The sequence below is a fragment of the Musca domestica genome, unplaced genomic scaffold (genome assembly GCF_030504385.1).
Source record: "Musca domestica strain aabys unplaced genomic scaffold, Musca_domestica.polishedcontigs.V.1.1 1, whole genome shotgun sequence".
Classification (NCBI taxonomy): Eukaryota; Metazoa; Arthropoda; class Insecta; order Diptera; family Muscidae; genus Musca; species Musca domestica.
The window spans coordinates 32540863-32554766 of NW_026712114.1; the positions used below are offsets into that span (position 1 = coordinate 32540863).

Sequence of the window (13904 nt, forward strand, 5' to 3'; positions counted from 1 at the left end):
CACATTTCCAACTGACCTCTTTTGCAAGTAAACACGATCATTTTGTTTGTTTATAAACTGCTGAACAACGAATGTTTTCTCATCGCAGAAAACCAAATTCGGCAGGTCGCCACTTTCGGCCAAGCGAAGCAACTCTTTAGCTCTTTTGAGTCTATTTTCTTTCTGTTGCGGTGTAAGTTCTTGCACTTTTTGGGATTTCAATGGCTTTACCCCGAGCTAATTTTTCAATATTTGCCGAATGGAATATTGCGATATGTACAGCTCACAAGCAATTTTTCGGCCAGTGCGACGCGGGTTTCGATCAAGTCGCATCTTTACTTTTCGAACCATTTCTGCCGATGTTTGTATTTTCTTCCGTCCACTTCATTGACATTGGGCTACGCTACCAGTATCACGATAACGAGCGATGTTACGAGACACAAAAGATTTATTCACATTTAAATGCTGGAGTGCTGTAACGAGAGCCACTTGTGGTTTTCCAGCCAAATTACCACGCTTGAATTCCATCACGAATAACTTTTTTTCTTTAAAATTCTCACCAAAATGCTTTTGTACGTTTGTAAACAATATATAGTGCTGTCACTGGAATAATTTTAACAGCTGTCGGACGAGTGGCATAGAAATGACAGCAGTCTAAAATTTGTTGCAGTTTTATATATATATATATATATATATATATATATATATATATATATTTAAATTAGATTTTTTGTACATAATGTATGTCTAATTTTTTTAAATAAAATGTAAATATTTATTTAGTTTTTTTTTTTTTTTTCATCGTATTCTTGATATTTTTTGCCATTCATTCATCATTGGGGGAATTTCAGTATTTTTTTCTTTTCATTTTCATTCATTACCAATTTTGTAATTTCCGAAGGTTATTTCATGTTCTCTCCGCTCAATGTCAACAATATGTTTATGAAATATTAATTTTGTTATTTTTTGCAATTGCAATAATAACAACAACAACAAAAACACTCTCATATATTGACAATTTAACTAACTTCGCTGTAAGACTAAAAGTTAATGAATAATTCAGTGCTGGTTTGAGCATTCTTTTTAATAACCTATTGATTTAATTGAGTAAAAAATTATAAAATAAATGACATTGAATTAAAGCCGGTGCTTGCACTATGCAATGACAATGAAGATTAGTTACAAAAATTTGTATTTGTTCAAATTTATATTTTAACATTATTTTTTGTATATTCGTTAAAAAAAATATTTGTTTTAAATTTATATATTTTTTTAATATTAATTTTTGTATTTTTGTGTTGGTTCTAATCTCATTGAGAATAATCAAAGATTCTTGCAAAAATTTATTCAAGAAAAAATTTAAAAATCAGATCTACGCTATTGGAAGTAAAAATTAATTTTAAAAATTTAAATTTTTATACCCTACAACACTATGATTGGAGGTATTATAGGATTAATTGGGTCATAAATTATGTAACACCTCAAAATATTGGTTTCCCACATAGGAAAGTATATATGGATCTTCCTATCTCGCCGAGCTGAGTCGATCTAGCTATGTATGTCCGTCCGTCCGTCTGTACATGTTAATTTGTAAATACTCTACAGGTCGTAATTATGGCCCGATCTTAACGAAATTTAGAATGGAGGTGGGGCTAGGGTCAGAATAGAAATAGAGATGATCGCATAATATTTAGGGGTTGAAATGGAACAAAAACTGAAAGAATTCCTGATTTTGCAGTTGCTCTATAGGTTGCAATTATAGACCAATCAAAGCGAAAGTTAGTATGGGGCTAGAGCTTAGGGCTGGGCAAAATCCTTCCAATTTTGATGGTCATCGGGTAATATTTTGTGGGTGAAATAGGCCACAAATTTGTGTTAAATAAAAGTCAAATTTCCATTGAACCGCGAATATTTTTAATCGCGTCGAAATCACAAATTGACGAACAGGTCAATTCTGATCGTTACGTAGATGCCGATAGTAAATATATCGGATATATATAGCGCAATATATACAATGTGTATATACAAAGGAGGGAATGTTAGCTAGAATGCTTATATCTCAAAAATGGCTGGACCGGTTTTAACAAATTTTGTCAATTCAGAACGCCCTCTTGGCATAAAAGTATAAAATCTAAAAAAATCGCATAAAATGATGCCAATATTGATGTCAATATAGATTTTGTAATATTTTTTTATTTTTTAATATTTTTTATTTCATTCGATTTTTCCAATTTGGCTTAATATTGAAGAGTATATTTTGTAACATTTTTTCACCTTACAACACAGGTTGGGGTTATTATATACAGATTGCTATTATCGTCCGATTTTCAGAAGGGCTAGGCCTATTGTTTTGAAAGATGTCCGCAATATATTTAGAGATTGAAATGGACCAACAATTAGCAATGTTCCAAAAAACCAAAGGACACGAAATCGCGCATGAAGTTAGATTTTTGGACAGCGGGTACAATGGACCACTACTTTTACATGAAAGAAAAAAAAATCTAACGAAACGCGAAAGGCAAACTCTTGGCTTTTTTATGCTGATTTCGTTGACGAATATAGCCAAATATCGCAGACAAGCAAATTATATAGATGAGTCTAAATTAGAAGATACAGAGGGGCCCCTTGCTTTTGGAGATGATCGCAAAATATTAGGGGTTCAAATGATTCAAAAAAATAGAAAAAAGCCAATCGGCACGCCTGAGAAGAGAGTTAAGGACAGGGAAGAAGTCTAGCATTTTGGATGACCATTGGATTATATTTAGCTGTAAAATGGACCACAACAAATAACAGCACGACGGAGTGCGTAAATAAATTTTAGGCAAATATCCCTGTTCAAAATGCCAAGGTTAATAAACGAAATCTTCCAAAATGGATTTGGACATAAGGGGGCTTCTAAGATATGGTAGTGTTGTAGGGCATCACATGGTCGGACCCGCACGACTATAGCCTTTGCTTACTTGTTTTAATATAAATTTTGTTACAACTGTTTTGGTATTAATCTAATTGGGATTGAGGCCACCATAATCAAATCAATTATCTCAAATTTCAGACGAAAAACAAAACGCCAGAAAATCAGCAAATAATTAATGACTTTTTAAATAACTTTTAATGTGAGAAACCACTTGTGAATCGGTAAAATCAAAAGTTATTTGTGTTTTTTTTATTTTCTACATACGTCATATATTAAAACAAAAAATATTCTACAAATTTTTGAAAAAAAAAAACCATTTTTGTTTGTATGACATAAATCTTTCCAAATTGATAACACTGCTCCCTAAATTATTCCAAAAAAAAGGTTAATTTAAGAACTATTTTTTCAAGTTCTAAAATTAAACAGATAATAAAGATTAAAATCCATAGCAAACTAATTTCTTAGTTCAAAACAAAAAATATATATTATTTTTCAAAAAAGTCCCCTTTAACTATTAACCCATATCTTATCTTGCCTTGATAATAATCAAAATATTTTCTTTACTTTTCATTTCAAACAATAAATTGAAAATAATAATTAAAGAAAAAACGAAATATGGAATTTAATCTAAACACCTACAAAATGTATTTTGATAAAAAAAATACTTTTTTTTGAAATGTGCTTAACCGAAAATCTCTTTTAAACAGCTGTTAAAAACACCTCCTCCTCGCCTTTGGTTCATGACGACTCGTCGAAATTCAAACAAATGACGTGTTGAGCTATTTTTAAATTTTCAAAACGTCGTCGTTTTTTTTCGCTATTCTGTTATTCTTTTTTTACGTCTTATTTAGTATTGTCGTACGTTTGCCAATTTGTTTTTGTTATTATTATACGCTTACGTCATAAATATAACGTAGAGTATTGGCTTTGAGAATATGACAAAATGAAAAAAAAAATAATAATTAAATACATGCGCTGCTGGTCACTGGTTTGGTGACTGATTTGCGGGTTAAGCTACATACATATACATGTATGTTAATAATGTCATTTAATCCAAATCAGGTTAGCAAATAATAAACCGATATGATTTGAGATAAGTATAAATAGAAGAAAGACTAACGGAAATAATTATTGAAATATTGACATCATGGGTTCAAAGTGCTTTTGCCAAGCTTTGGCCTTCAATTTAAACAATATTAATGTGACTCCACCGACCCTGCTGAAATGCAATGCTGATGTTTGGAAAACAACGATTTTGATAAAAAAAAAAGAAAAAAACAAAAAAATAGAAATTTCCTCCAATTTTTACATGGACTCCAAAGAAATAATAAAACCACGATATTTTTTTCAGTTTTTGGTCCCCAAATATTATGCGATCATCTCCAAACGCAATAGGCTTCTATTCTAGCTCTAGCCCCACCTCCATTCTAAATTTCGTGAAGATCGGGCCATAGTTACGACCTGTAGAGACATGGACAGACGGATGGAAGTACATAGCTAGATCGACTCATCTCGGCAAGATAGGAAGATCCATATATACTTTCCTATGTGGGAAACCATTATTTCGAGATATTACATAATTTTTGGGCCAATTAAACTTATAATACCCCCAACAAATAGTGTTGTAGGGTACAAATATTTTATTGATCAGAAAATCCGATTGCCTCCCTAACAAAACAAAACTATTCTATAATATTTTTTTTTCAAATCAACCTCCATATTATCAAAAACCGAAATTTCTTTAGACCATCTATTTATCTATCTCATCTATCATCGTACAATTCAATGTACAACAAAAGGCAGCAAAAGACGCTTTTTCTCAACAGATGTTACCCATTTTTTGCTCCTCGAACATATTTCTTGGCTGTCATGCAGTTTCGTGGCCGCACTCAAAATTTGAAATACCAGCCAGCCATTTATATGTGTGTGTTTTTGCTGCATTTTAAAAACGCCAAAATAGACAGCCGTAAAACTAGCTCAACATTTATTCAAATGCCAAAATGAAAATAATATAAAAAATTGTTTTTTGTTTTTTTTTGTTTTTCATCTACGAAATAATTTAATTGTGCGAATGCCTAGCTAGCTAGCTGTTGATGGGGGTTATACTGTACTTTTAGTTTTGTGTGAGCATTAAGCGTTTTTGTTATTGTTGTTAGTTTTGTTTATAAGTTGAACAATGACATAATCACTTCTCAAACAGTGTTTGTATTGAAATTAAAAGCAACAACAACAACAAACTTGTATTCTTATAAATTGAAAAGAATTTTACATATCAAACATGTATGACCTGTATCTAACGTCTTTGTGTCATGGAAAAAAATTATCTGTCACACTAAATTTATTATAACGGCCATCGTGGATCAGTTTATGTTATGGATTTGATGAATTAAACTAAAAAAATGCAATTTTTGGAATGACATAAATTGACATACGTTGGGCGCCATTTAAAATGTGGTTTATAAACTTGGGATTTTCAATGGAATTTTAAAGTATTTTTAAAGATATGCTGGGCGATGAATGAGTCTTTAGTTTCAATTAAAATAATCCCAGTTTTTTTTTATGCAGTCAAAGGTGTTCGTATTGAAATTAAATACAAATGTTTTCTTATGAAATTTGAAGTATGCGTATCAAACATGTATGACCGAACTGCTGTTAAAAATCTAACATTTTTATTTTATTTTGAACAAAAAAAAAAAAAACTTCAGCCACACTTTCATTAAATGGCGCTCAACGTGAATCGAATTACTGTTTACACCTATGTTAAATGATGCACAACCTGGTTCAGTTTATGCCATGAATTGTACATGCCCACATAAATTACCCACGTTGGGCGCCATTGTATATATAGGGATGTGGTTCCTAAATTTGGTATATTGGGGGGATTGAAGCTAGTATTTACATTATTATTTTCTGATCATATCATAATGCAGTAGGATGTGGAAACAGATCTCAGTTTCGCTAATAGTAATCCCATTCTATACATACGGTCAAAAGACCCGTGCTTTTTCATATTTACATAAAAAGTCGCGAAATACGGATCAAATTGTTTATAAACTAGAAAATTCCGATATTTTACATATAATATTTTAAACATAAAATGAACAACGTTGGGCGCCATTCAATGTGGTGTTAATACATTTATTTTGATCCATTGATTCAAATTTAACACATACAAATATTTTTGCTAACACAGATCTGTTGCGATATATATCTGCGAATCGCTTTGATACCTCACCCGTAAAGGGCCACAATTTTCAACATTTTTATTTGTCTTATCTTGCGAAATAAGTCAGCAATTCTTTAGAACTTGCGGCAAAATAGACAAATATTTTTTAACTTGTTTTATTTTATGTTTTATAAAATGTCATCAGCCACAATTGACACACGTTGGGCGCCATTAAATTTATACCGGCATTAATAAATTTTATGTTTTATAAATATAATTCGAGGGCGAAATCTTGTTATTGTATATTTCTGTAGATGTGATGTATGATAAAAATAACTGATTTAAATAAAATATTTAAAAAAAAGTGGTTGGAACTTATTCGTTGACCTTTGTCCGTAATAATTTGGAAATTTCTTACATTTTCTAAATGTCTCTGTCTGAATCCCATAATTGTTATTTGTTCTAAATTCCACTGTACACGTTCGTTAATAATCAAACCATTGTGTGTGTGTATTCCAGGCATTAAGTGTACACCCATTTTTCTATCTTAATTTGTTGTTCAAAAGAAATAAAATATTTTTTCTTAGAGACCAGGATCGTCTTGTATTTGAGCAATAGGGCTTAGAAACATATAACTTATTATGACTATCATAGATTCGTATATGTATAGCTGTTTTCTTTCTCTTTTTACAGTAAAAATATGTTTGAACAATTAGGGCTTGCCAGCGTTCTTATTTTGTTTTCAAAAATTATTTATTTATTTTTTTTTTAAATAAAGAATGCCATTAAGGAAATGCTACATAAAATGTGTTAATTGAATAAACAAATATTTAGATATACACATCATAATATTTGCTTTTTGTTATTTATTTGTTCGAAAATAATTGTTGTTTTTGTCTTTATTGGCTTTAAAAGAGTGTACCGCCATTGTGAAAGTGTAAATATTCTTTAACGTTCCTTTTACCAATATTATACCAATTACCATAAAATAAAGAAAATTGAACTATTCGTTTCTAAGGCGTTTTTGTTTCTCGAGCACCCGAGCAGATTGAAACCTTCAAAATACGTTTATAGGTTGTTTAGCCTCGATGCCAAATATTTAACTTAAAATTTGAACATAGTTCATAGTTTACAATACTGAAAATTTAAAGATATATTTCAATAAATAGGGGTCATACTAAATATTGGAAACTTTTTAACAATATTACTTATTTATTTACTTATTTAGTTGAACAATATATTGTTTGAAATAACATTACTTTACTAATTTATTTTATTTCTTTCTTTGCAGGTAAGTTCAGAAAACACAAAATCGGATAATAAACGTATTGAATATACTACAACAGTAAGTAGAATATTAAAAAACCAGTAGGGAAATGTTAAAAGTCGGGCGGGGCCGACTATATGATACCCTACACCACTATGGGTATTTAGTAGAGCTACCGTAACAAAAAAAATGTTTATATTGGGAATTTATGTGAAGTAGATCATACCAACTATGAACCTTATTTGCATGCGAATTATGGCTTTAGAGTAGTCACAACTTTGTGGAGAATAGAGTAGAGTGTAGACTAGTCCAACTCTGAATAGATTTTCAACAAATTTGTCAGAGGCCTTACCAAATGACATTGTTGTACAGGGTGAGATAAAAAAACTGCAACAAAGTCATACGCCATATTTTTTTACATTTTCTTTTTAATTGACCATCACACTGGCCGGCGCTTGAGTTCTGGTGGCCAACCGAAGGTACACATTTTCAGCTGACCCCTTTGGCTAGTAAACACGATCAATTTGTTCGTTCACAAACTGCTCGACAACGAATGTTTTCTCATCGGAGAAAACCAAATTCGACAGTTCACCACTATCGGCCAAGCGAAGCAACTCTTTAGCTCTTTTGAGTCTATTTTCTTTCTTTTGCGGTGTAAGTTCTTGCACTTTTTTGGAATTTCAATGGCTTTACCCCGAGCCCATTTTTCAATATTTGCCGAATGGAATATTGCAAAATTTTCAGCTCACGAGCCATTTTTCGGCCACCGCGACGCGGTTTTCGATCAAGTCGCTTCTTTACTTTTCGAACCATTTCTGCTGATGTTGCTGTTTTCTTCCATCCACTTCCTTGACGTCGTGCTACGCACAGTAACGAGCGATAGCACGAGACACAAAAGATTTATTCACATTTAAATGCTGGAGTGCTCTAACGATTGCCACTTGTGGTTTTCCAGCCATAAAAATCGAAATCACACTATCACGCTTGAAATTCCTTCACAAATAATTTTTTTTTCCGGAATTTATCGAATTTTTTCGATTTTCTAACCAAAGTGGCGGTTTCGGTAGGGAAACTGCATGGAAAATGCTGAATTGCACAAAAACTATGCTAGCTGCGTCAGTTGGGAATATAAGGCATATATAGCCAGAAAGTACTCCTCGAGACCTTTCATTTAAGACCCGCCTCAATGACGCAGCTAGCATAGTTTTTGTGCAATTCAGCATTTTCCATGCAGTTTCCCTACCGCCAACACCACTCTGGTTATTCGTCCTCGTCGGGAAATTGTGTCATTTTCCTGTTAAATTAATTTATTTAATTAATTTAAATTAAATTAAAAATACGTTGATTTATCCAAAAAAAAAAAAAAATGGTAAAAATCATTAATATTAAAAAAACTATTTTTCAATTAACCCCTTGCGCACCAACACATTGCATTTATATTTTAAAATTTATCTTCACGGGCATGTGTCTTCGTATAGTCTCAATATAACAGTTTTCATTTAAGTGGAAGTTTCCGGAGGTTTTTTTTTTTGTTTAAATTTTCAAGTTCCTTTCAAATGGTGGAAGGTATTTAAAGTTCGACCCGGCGAAACTAGCTGCCATTTTTATTATTATTATTATTATTATTATTATTATTATTATTATTATTATTATTATTATTATTATTATTATTATTATTATTATTATTATTATTATTATTATTATTATTATTATTATTATTATTATTATTATTATTATTATTATTATTATTATTATTATTATTATTATTATTATTATTATTATTATTATTATTATTATTATTATTATTATTATTATTATTATTATTATTATTATTATTATTATTATTATTATTTTTGTATCAGTAATTACTTCCGAACAAGCCTTCTAAGGCCATATTCTAATGTGCACTGTCTACTGTCTTTACTAGTTTTTTTACCTCTTGCCTTACTGGTAATGCAAAAATTACTTTGTTGCCATTATTTATTGGGCTACTGGTAACATGGGAAAACTCTTGACACTTTTTGAGACTTCTGATTAAAAAGAGAATACTGATTTATGAAGAATGAAGTCATAGTGTTTTTGTTAAAAAAAAGGAATGGAATTAGAATATATATTTTCCTTTTGAATACGGATTTTCTCATAATTATCAATCCTGTAGCATGTATCTCAACTGGTATTTTATTTTTTATTTTTATTTATTTTTTTTTTTTGAATTTATCATAAAAAATATTATAATTTACACAAATTGAAAATACTTCCCTATTTACTTGTTGCCTACTTTGTTGTCATTCTCTTTTTTTCCTCCTTATTGTTTTGATGTCCGCACAGAAACACCTGTTGTTTGGCTATTAAAAAACTGTTTGCCTAACAATGACACATTTTTTTTTTTTTTTTTGGGAAATCAGCAAGAAAAATATATATTTCTTGAGAAAGCAAACAAACGTTCACATATATTCATTAATAGATAGATAGTCTTTTTTCATACAACAACAACAACAACAACGAAACCACGAGCATTAAAACGCTTAGGGAAATTCGGATAATCAAATAAATTATAATAGAAAAAAGTATAATGCTGCTTGTCACTAAAACAAAAAATTCTCCTGAATTAAAAACAAAAACAACTTTTTTTGGCAACCATTTTAAATGGAAAATCCAACCAAAAAATAAAAACAAATCCGTTTTTGGTGGCTAAAAATATACATAGATTTCAAAAAAAATAAATAAATAAATAAAAACCAAAACGAAAAGAAAAGAAATTTTCTCAAAATAAAAATTTCTAACTTAAACAATAATAATGATCGTCTCTCTTAGGCGGCAATGAGAACGCGAGAGATTTTTTGCGGAATATAAGAGTTTTTCGTATTAGAGAAATGCTGCTAATTTGTATAACAGTTTTAATCCAATATTTTCTTTTTTTTGTGGCAGAGTTGTTTTTTCCCCTTAAACGCACACATTTATTTTGTAAATTTCATTTTTCTATTCTAGTATTGGCTTGGGTTTTAATTAATTAACCTTAATTTATGCCATGTAAATTAATAAATGTTGGCTTTTGTTGTTGTTATAACGATTCTTTTTAAAAAGAGAGCTAAATGTGTAGTTTTTCCACCTAATGGCTGGGCGGGCATTCTTGTCGCTATTTATTACACATTTTATAATGCAAATGATATTTAAAAAAAATTCGTTGTGTATTACAGTAGGTACTCAATTTTTGCAATTAAAGATTTTTTTTTTTTCAATTTGTTGTCTTTTTGTGGAAAGAAATAATTTATTTTTTTTTTTTAATCGATTACAATTAGAGTATCCCTTTAAGTTATTTTAGCGAATATATTAGAGGGTTTTTTATTTTAAAAAGCGTTTTCAGCTTGAAGTTTGTCTTTTGAAAAATATACAGGGTGAGATGAAAAAACTACAACCAATTTCAGAAATGGTTCGAAAAGTAAAGAAGCGACTTGATCGAAACCCGCGTCGCAGTGGCCGAAAAATGGGTCATGAGCTGAACATATCGCAATATTCCATTCAGCAAATATTGAAAAATGAGCCATTGATATTCCAAAAAGTTCAAGAACTTACACCGCAAAAGAAAGAAAATAGACTCAAAAGAGCTAAAGAGTTGCTTCGCTTGGCCGAAAGTGGTGAACAACCGAATTTGGTTTCTGCGATGAGAGAACAATCGTTGTCCAGAAGTTTGTAAACAAACAAAATGATCGTGTTTACTTGCCAAAAGAGGTCAGCTGAAAATTTGCACCTTCGATTGGCCACCAGAACTCAAGCGCCGGCCATGGTGATGGTGTGGGCTGCCACAACAGCCGATGGTCGCTCTTCGTCCGTATTAATTGACCGTGGCATCAGAATAAAGACCGAATATTATCGCGAAAATATTCTGGAGGGTGTATTAAAGCCTTGGGCACGCAAACATTTTGGCCTCAGACCTTGGACATTCCAACAGGACTCAGCGCCATCGCACTCAGCACGCGCCACCCAAAAATGGTTACAAAATGAGGTTCCTCGCTTCAATTCCAGCTCACATCGGCCACCAAAATCTCCGGATACCAATCCGTTGTCTGGAGTATTTTGGAAACAAGCTTGCAACTAAAAAATACAAATTTTCGATCACCTCAAGCAAGCGCTTCGCCGGGAATGGGCCAAAATACCGCAGAGCAACATTCCGGCTGCGTGTGACGGTTTCATTGTCCGTTTGAAGGTCATAATTCGTGACAAAGGTGACCAAATCCAAACTTATTCTAAAATTTGATGCTATTTCCTACATTTTTGCTTTCATTCAGTAAAATTTAAAAAAAAATGTAAAAATTATGGCCTTTGACTTTGTTGCTGTTTTTTTATAGATGTACAAAAAACCCTTTTCATTTGCTTTTTTTTTTATTTTGGCTAAAATTTCCTAAAATTTTAAAATATTCAATTTACAAATATCTTTGTTTTGCAAAAATTGTTGCCCTACTGTAGATTAAACGAACTTAGCATTTCCCTCTATACGTATTTTTTTAGTACTTCTCTTCTTAGTCGTCCACCATGTCCATATCTAATAGAATCTATCTCAATATCTAGCCGCTACATACATACATACGTAGATTTGTCGATATGCTGCCCGCCACAAATCTAATGAGCAATCTAGCCGCCTAGCATCCATCTATCCATCCTATAGTTGGCTGTATGTGAGATATATATTTTGAATTTTCAATTCTAAATTGAGTGTCATGCTGCCGCTGATTGGTGTTGTTGTTGTCTTTCTTATTGTCATTGTTGTTGGCGTTGTTGTTTTTGCACAAAACCAAATCGAAAAAAAAAACTAAAAGAAAATCTTTTTGTGGCTACAAAAGAGTAGCAGAACTGAATTTAGTCACAAACGAGTAACGAAACACTGCGGTAATAACGGGGCGTCTTGATTTTTTGCGCGATACGCCGTCAAACGAATTGAAAATAATTAAGCAAAAGAAATAAAAAGAATAAATTGAATTTTCAATTTAGAAAAATATAAAATATAATTGTCATTGGAAAGCCTCGTGATAAAAGAATATCATTATTACAGGCGGTGTTTTTGTTAAAAAAATTCATATATGTAAAATAAAATTGCACGACTATTTTTTCCATAATTTATTTGAAAGCAACGATTTGTGGATTTAAAAACAAAAAAGCCAAAAAATCCCCAAAAATAAAACGTAACCTTATTAATCATAATTACGAAATTCAACGAACAACGAAGCGACGACCTGCCATTTAAAACAAAAGAGCACGAGAAAGATCTAAAAGGAGTACAACACCGAGAGAGAGAGAGATAAAATATCGTTTCGTCTTCTTTAATAAAAACAAATAAATTTCAACGAGAGCGGCGAGCAGAGAGCATTTGGATTTGTTGTTATTGTTCAACAATAAATGCAGGGATTTACTCTTGGATTTGGCTGTAACTGAACTAAATTCTCTTTCAATAAACATAGGAGAATATTGCTAATAAAAATTTACGATTTTATTTAAATATAAATATAAATAAAAAACCACGAAAAAATATATTTTTTGATCATCAGCACATTGAGAGCAAAAGAGAAAGAGAGAGAAAGAATTTTAAAGAGTGTTTTTCGAAAAAAAAGAGAGCATAATCAAACAAAATAAAAACCTACAAATACACGTGATAAAATTTACAAAATATTTACAAAATTATAAAAAAAAGTTTTTTTTTTAAGAAAGTGTTATTTTATTCATTTTGTATGCCAAAGCAACATTGGCCAATTAAGTACAATTTAAATATATTTAAAAAAATATTTTAAGCACAATTTTGTCTATATTTGTAGAAGAAAAATATAACATAAGAAATATAAATTCACAAAACAAAATCTTTTTAAAAAAAATTATAAAAAAATATTTTCAATAACAAAAATTTAAAGTTTTTTAAAAATATATTATAAAAAATATATACAAAAAATAATATTTTAATAAACGAAAAATATAACTAATCAACGAAAATTTAAATAATCAACGAGAATATAAATAATAAACAATAATAAATTTGAATAAAAAATACCGGCAAAAAAATTAAAATAATCTGAATATATTTATTTTAAATAACAATATATTTAAAAAAATAATATTTAAAAAAAAAAACGAAAATATAAATAAAAGACAATAATAAAATTAAATAAATTGAATAATGTATAACAAAAAATAACATAATATTTTATTCTAAACACAAATAAATTTTTTTTCTTGACCAGGAAAAACTGGAATTTTTAAAGTTGTTAAAGAAATTTACAAGATCTAGAATTACCATTTAAATATATATATTTTTTTTTTTTTTTTTGCAAAAACCTTAAATCAGTTATATAATTCTGGTTTTTTAATATATTGTTCTAGCAAACCAAATACAAATACTTATATTTTCGATAAAAAAAAAAAAAAAGTTGTAAAAAATACTAAATTAATTTCTGTCTGATTTTTAAAATAAAATCAATAAAAATTAAAATATATTTAAAAAAGATAACCAATTTCTTTCTAATAAAATATATTTTTTTTAAATTTTAAGAAATTATATTTTGTGTTGAAATGATTTTTTCTTAAAAATATTTGTA

At 30.0% G+C, this 13904-nt stretch overlaps 1 protein-coding gene across 5 annotated transcripts in view; it reads left to right on the forward strand.

The window, feature by feature from the left end:
• LOC109611617 (transcription factor kayak) overlaps positions 1 to 13904 on the forward strand; it is a 132415-nt gene that overhangs the window by 105745 nt on the left and 12766 nt on the right. For 3 of the 5 annotated variants that reach the window (XM_020035505.2, XM_059121790.1, XM_059121797.1), the window contains one exon: positions 7351 to 7404. The exons of the other annotated variants lie outside the window; for them this stretch is intronic. In XM_020035505.2, coding sequence (XP_019891064.2) covers positions 7351 to 7404 — 54 coding nt within the window. The remainder of the gene's footprint in view (positions 1 to 7350; positions 7405 to 13904) is intronic. 5 annotated transcript variants of the gene reach the window in all.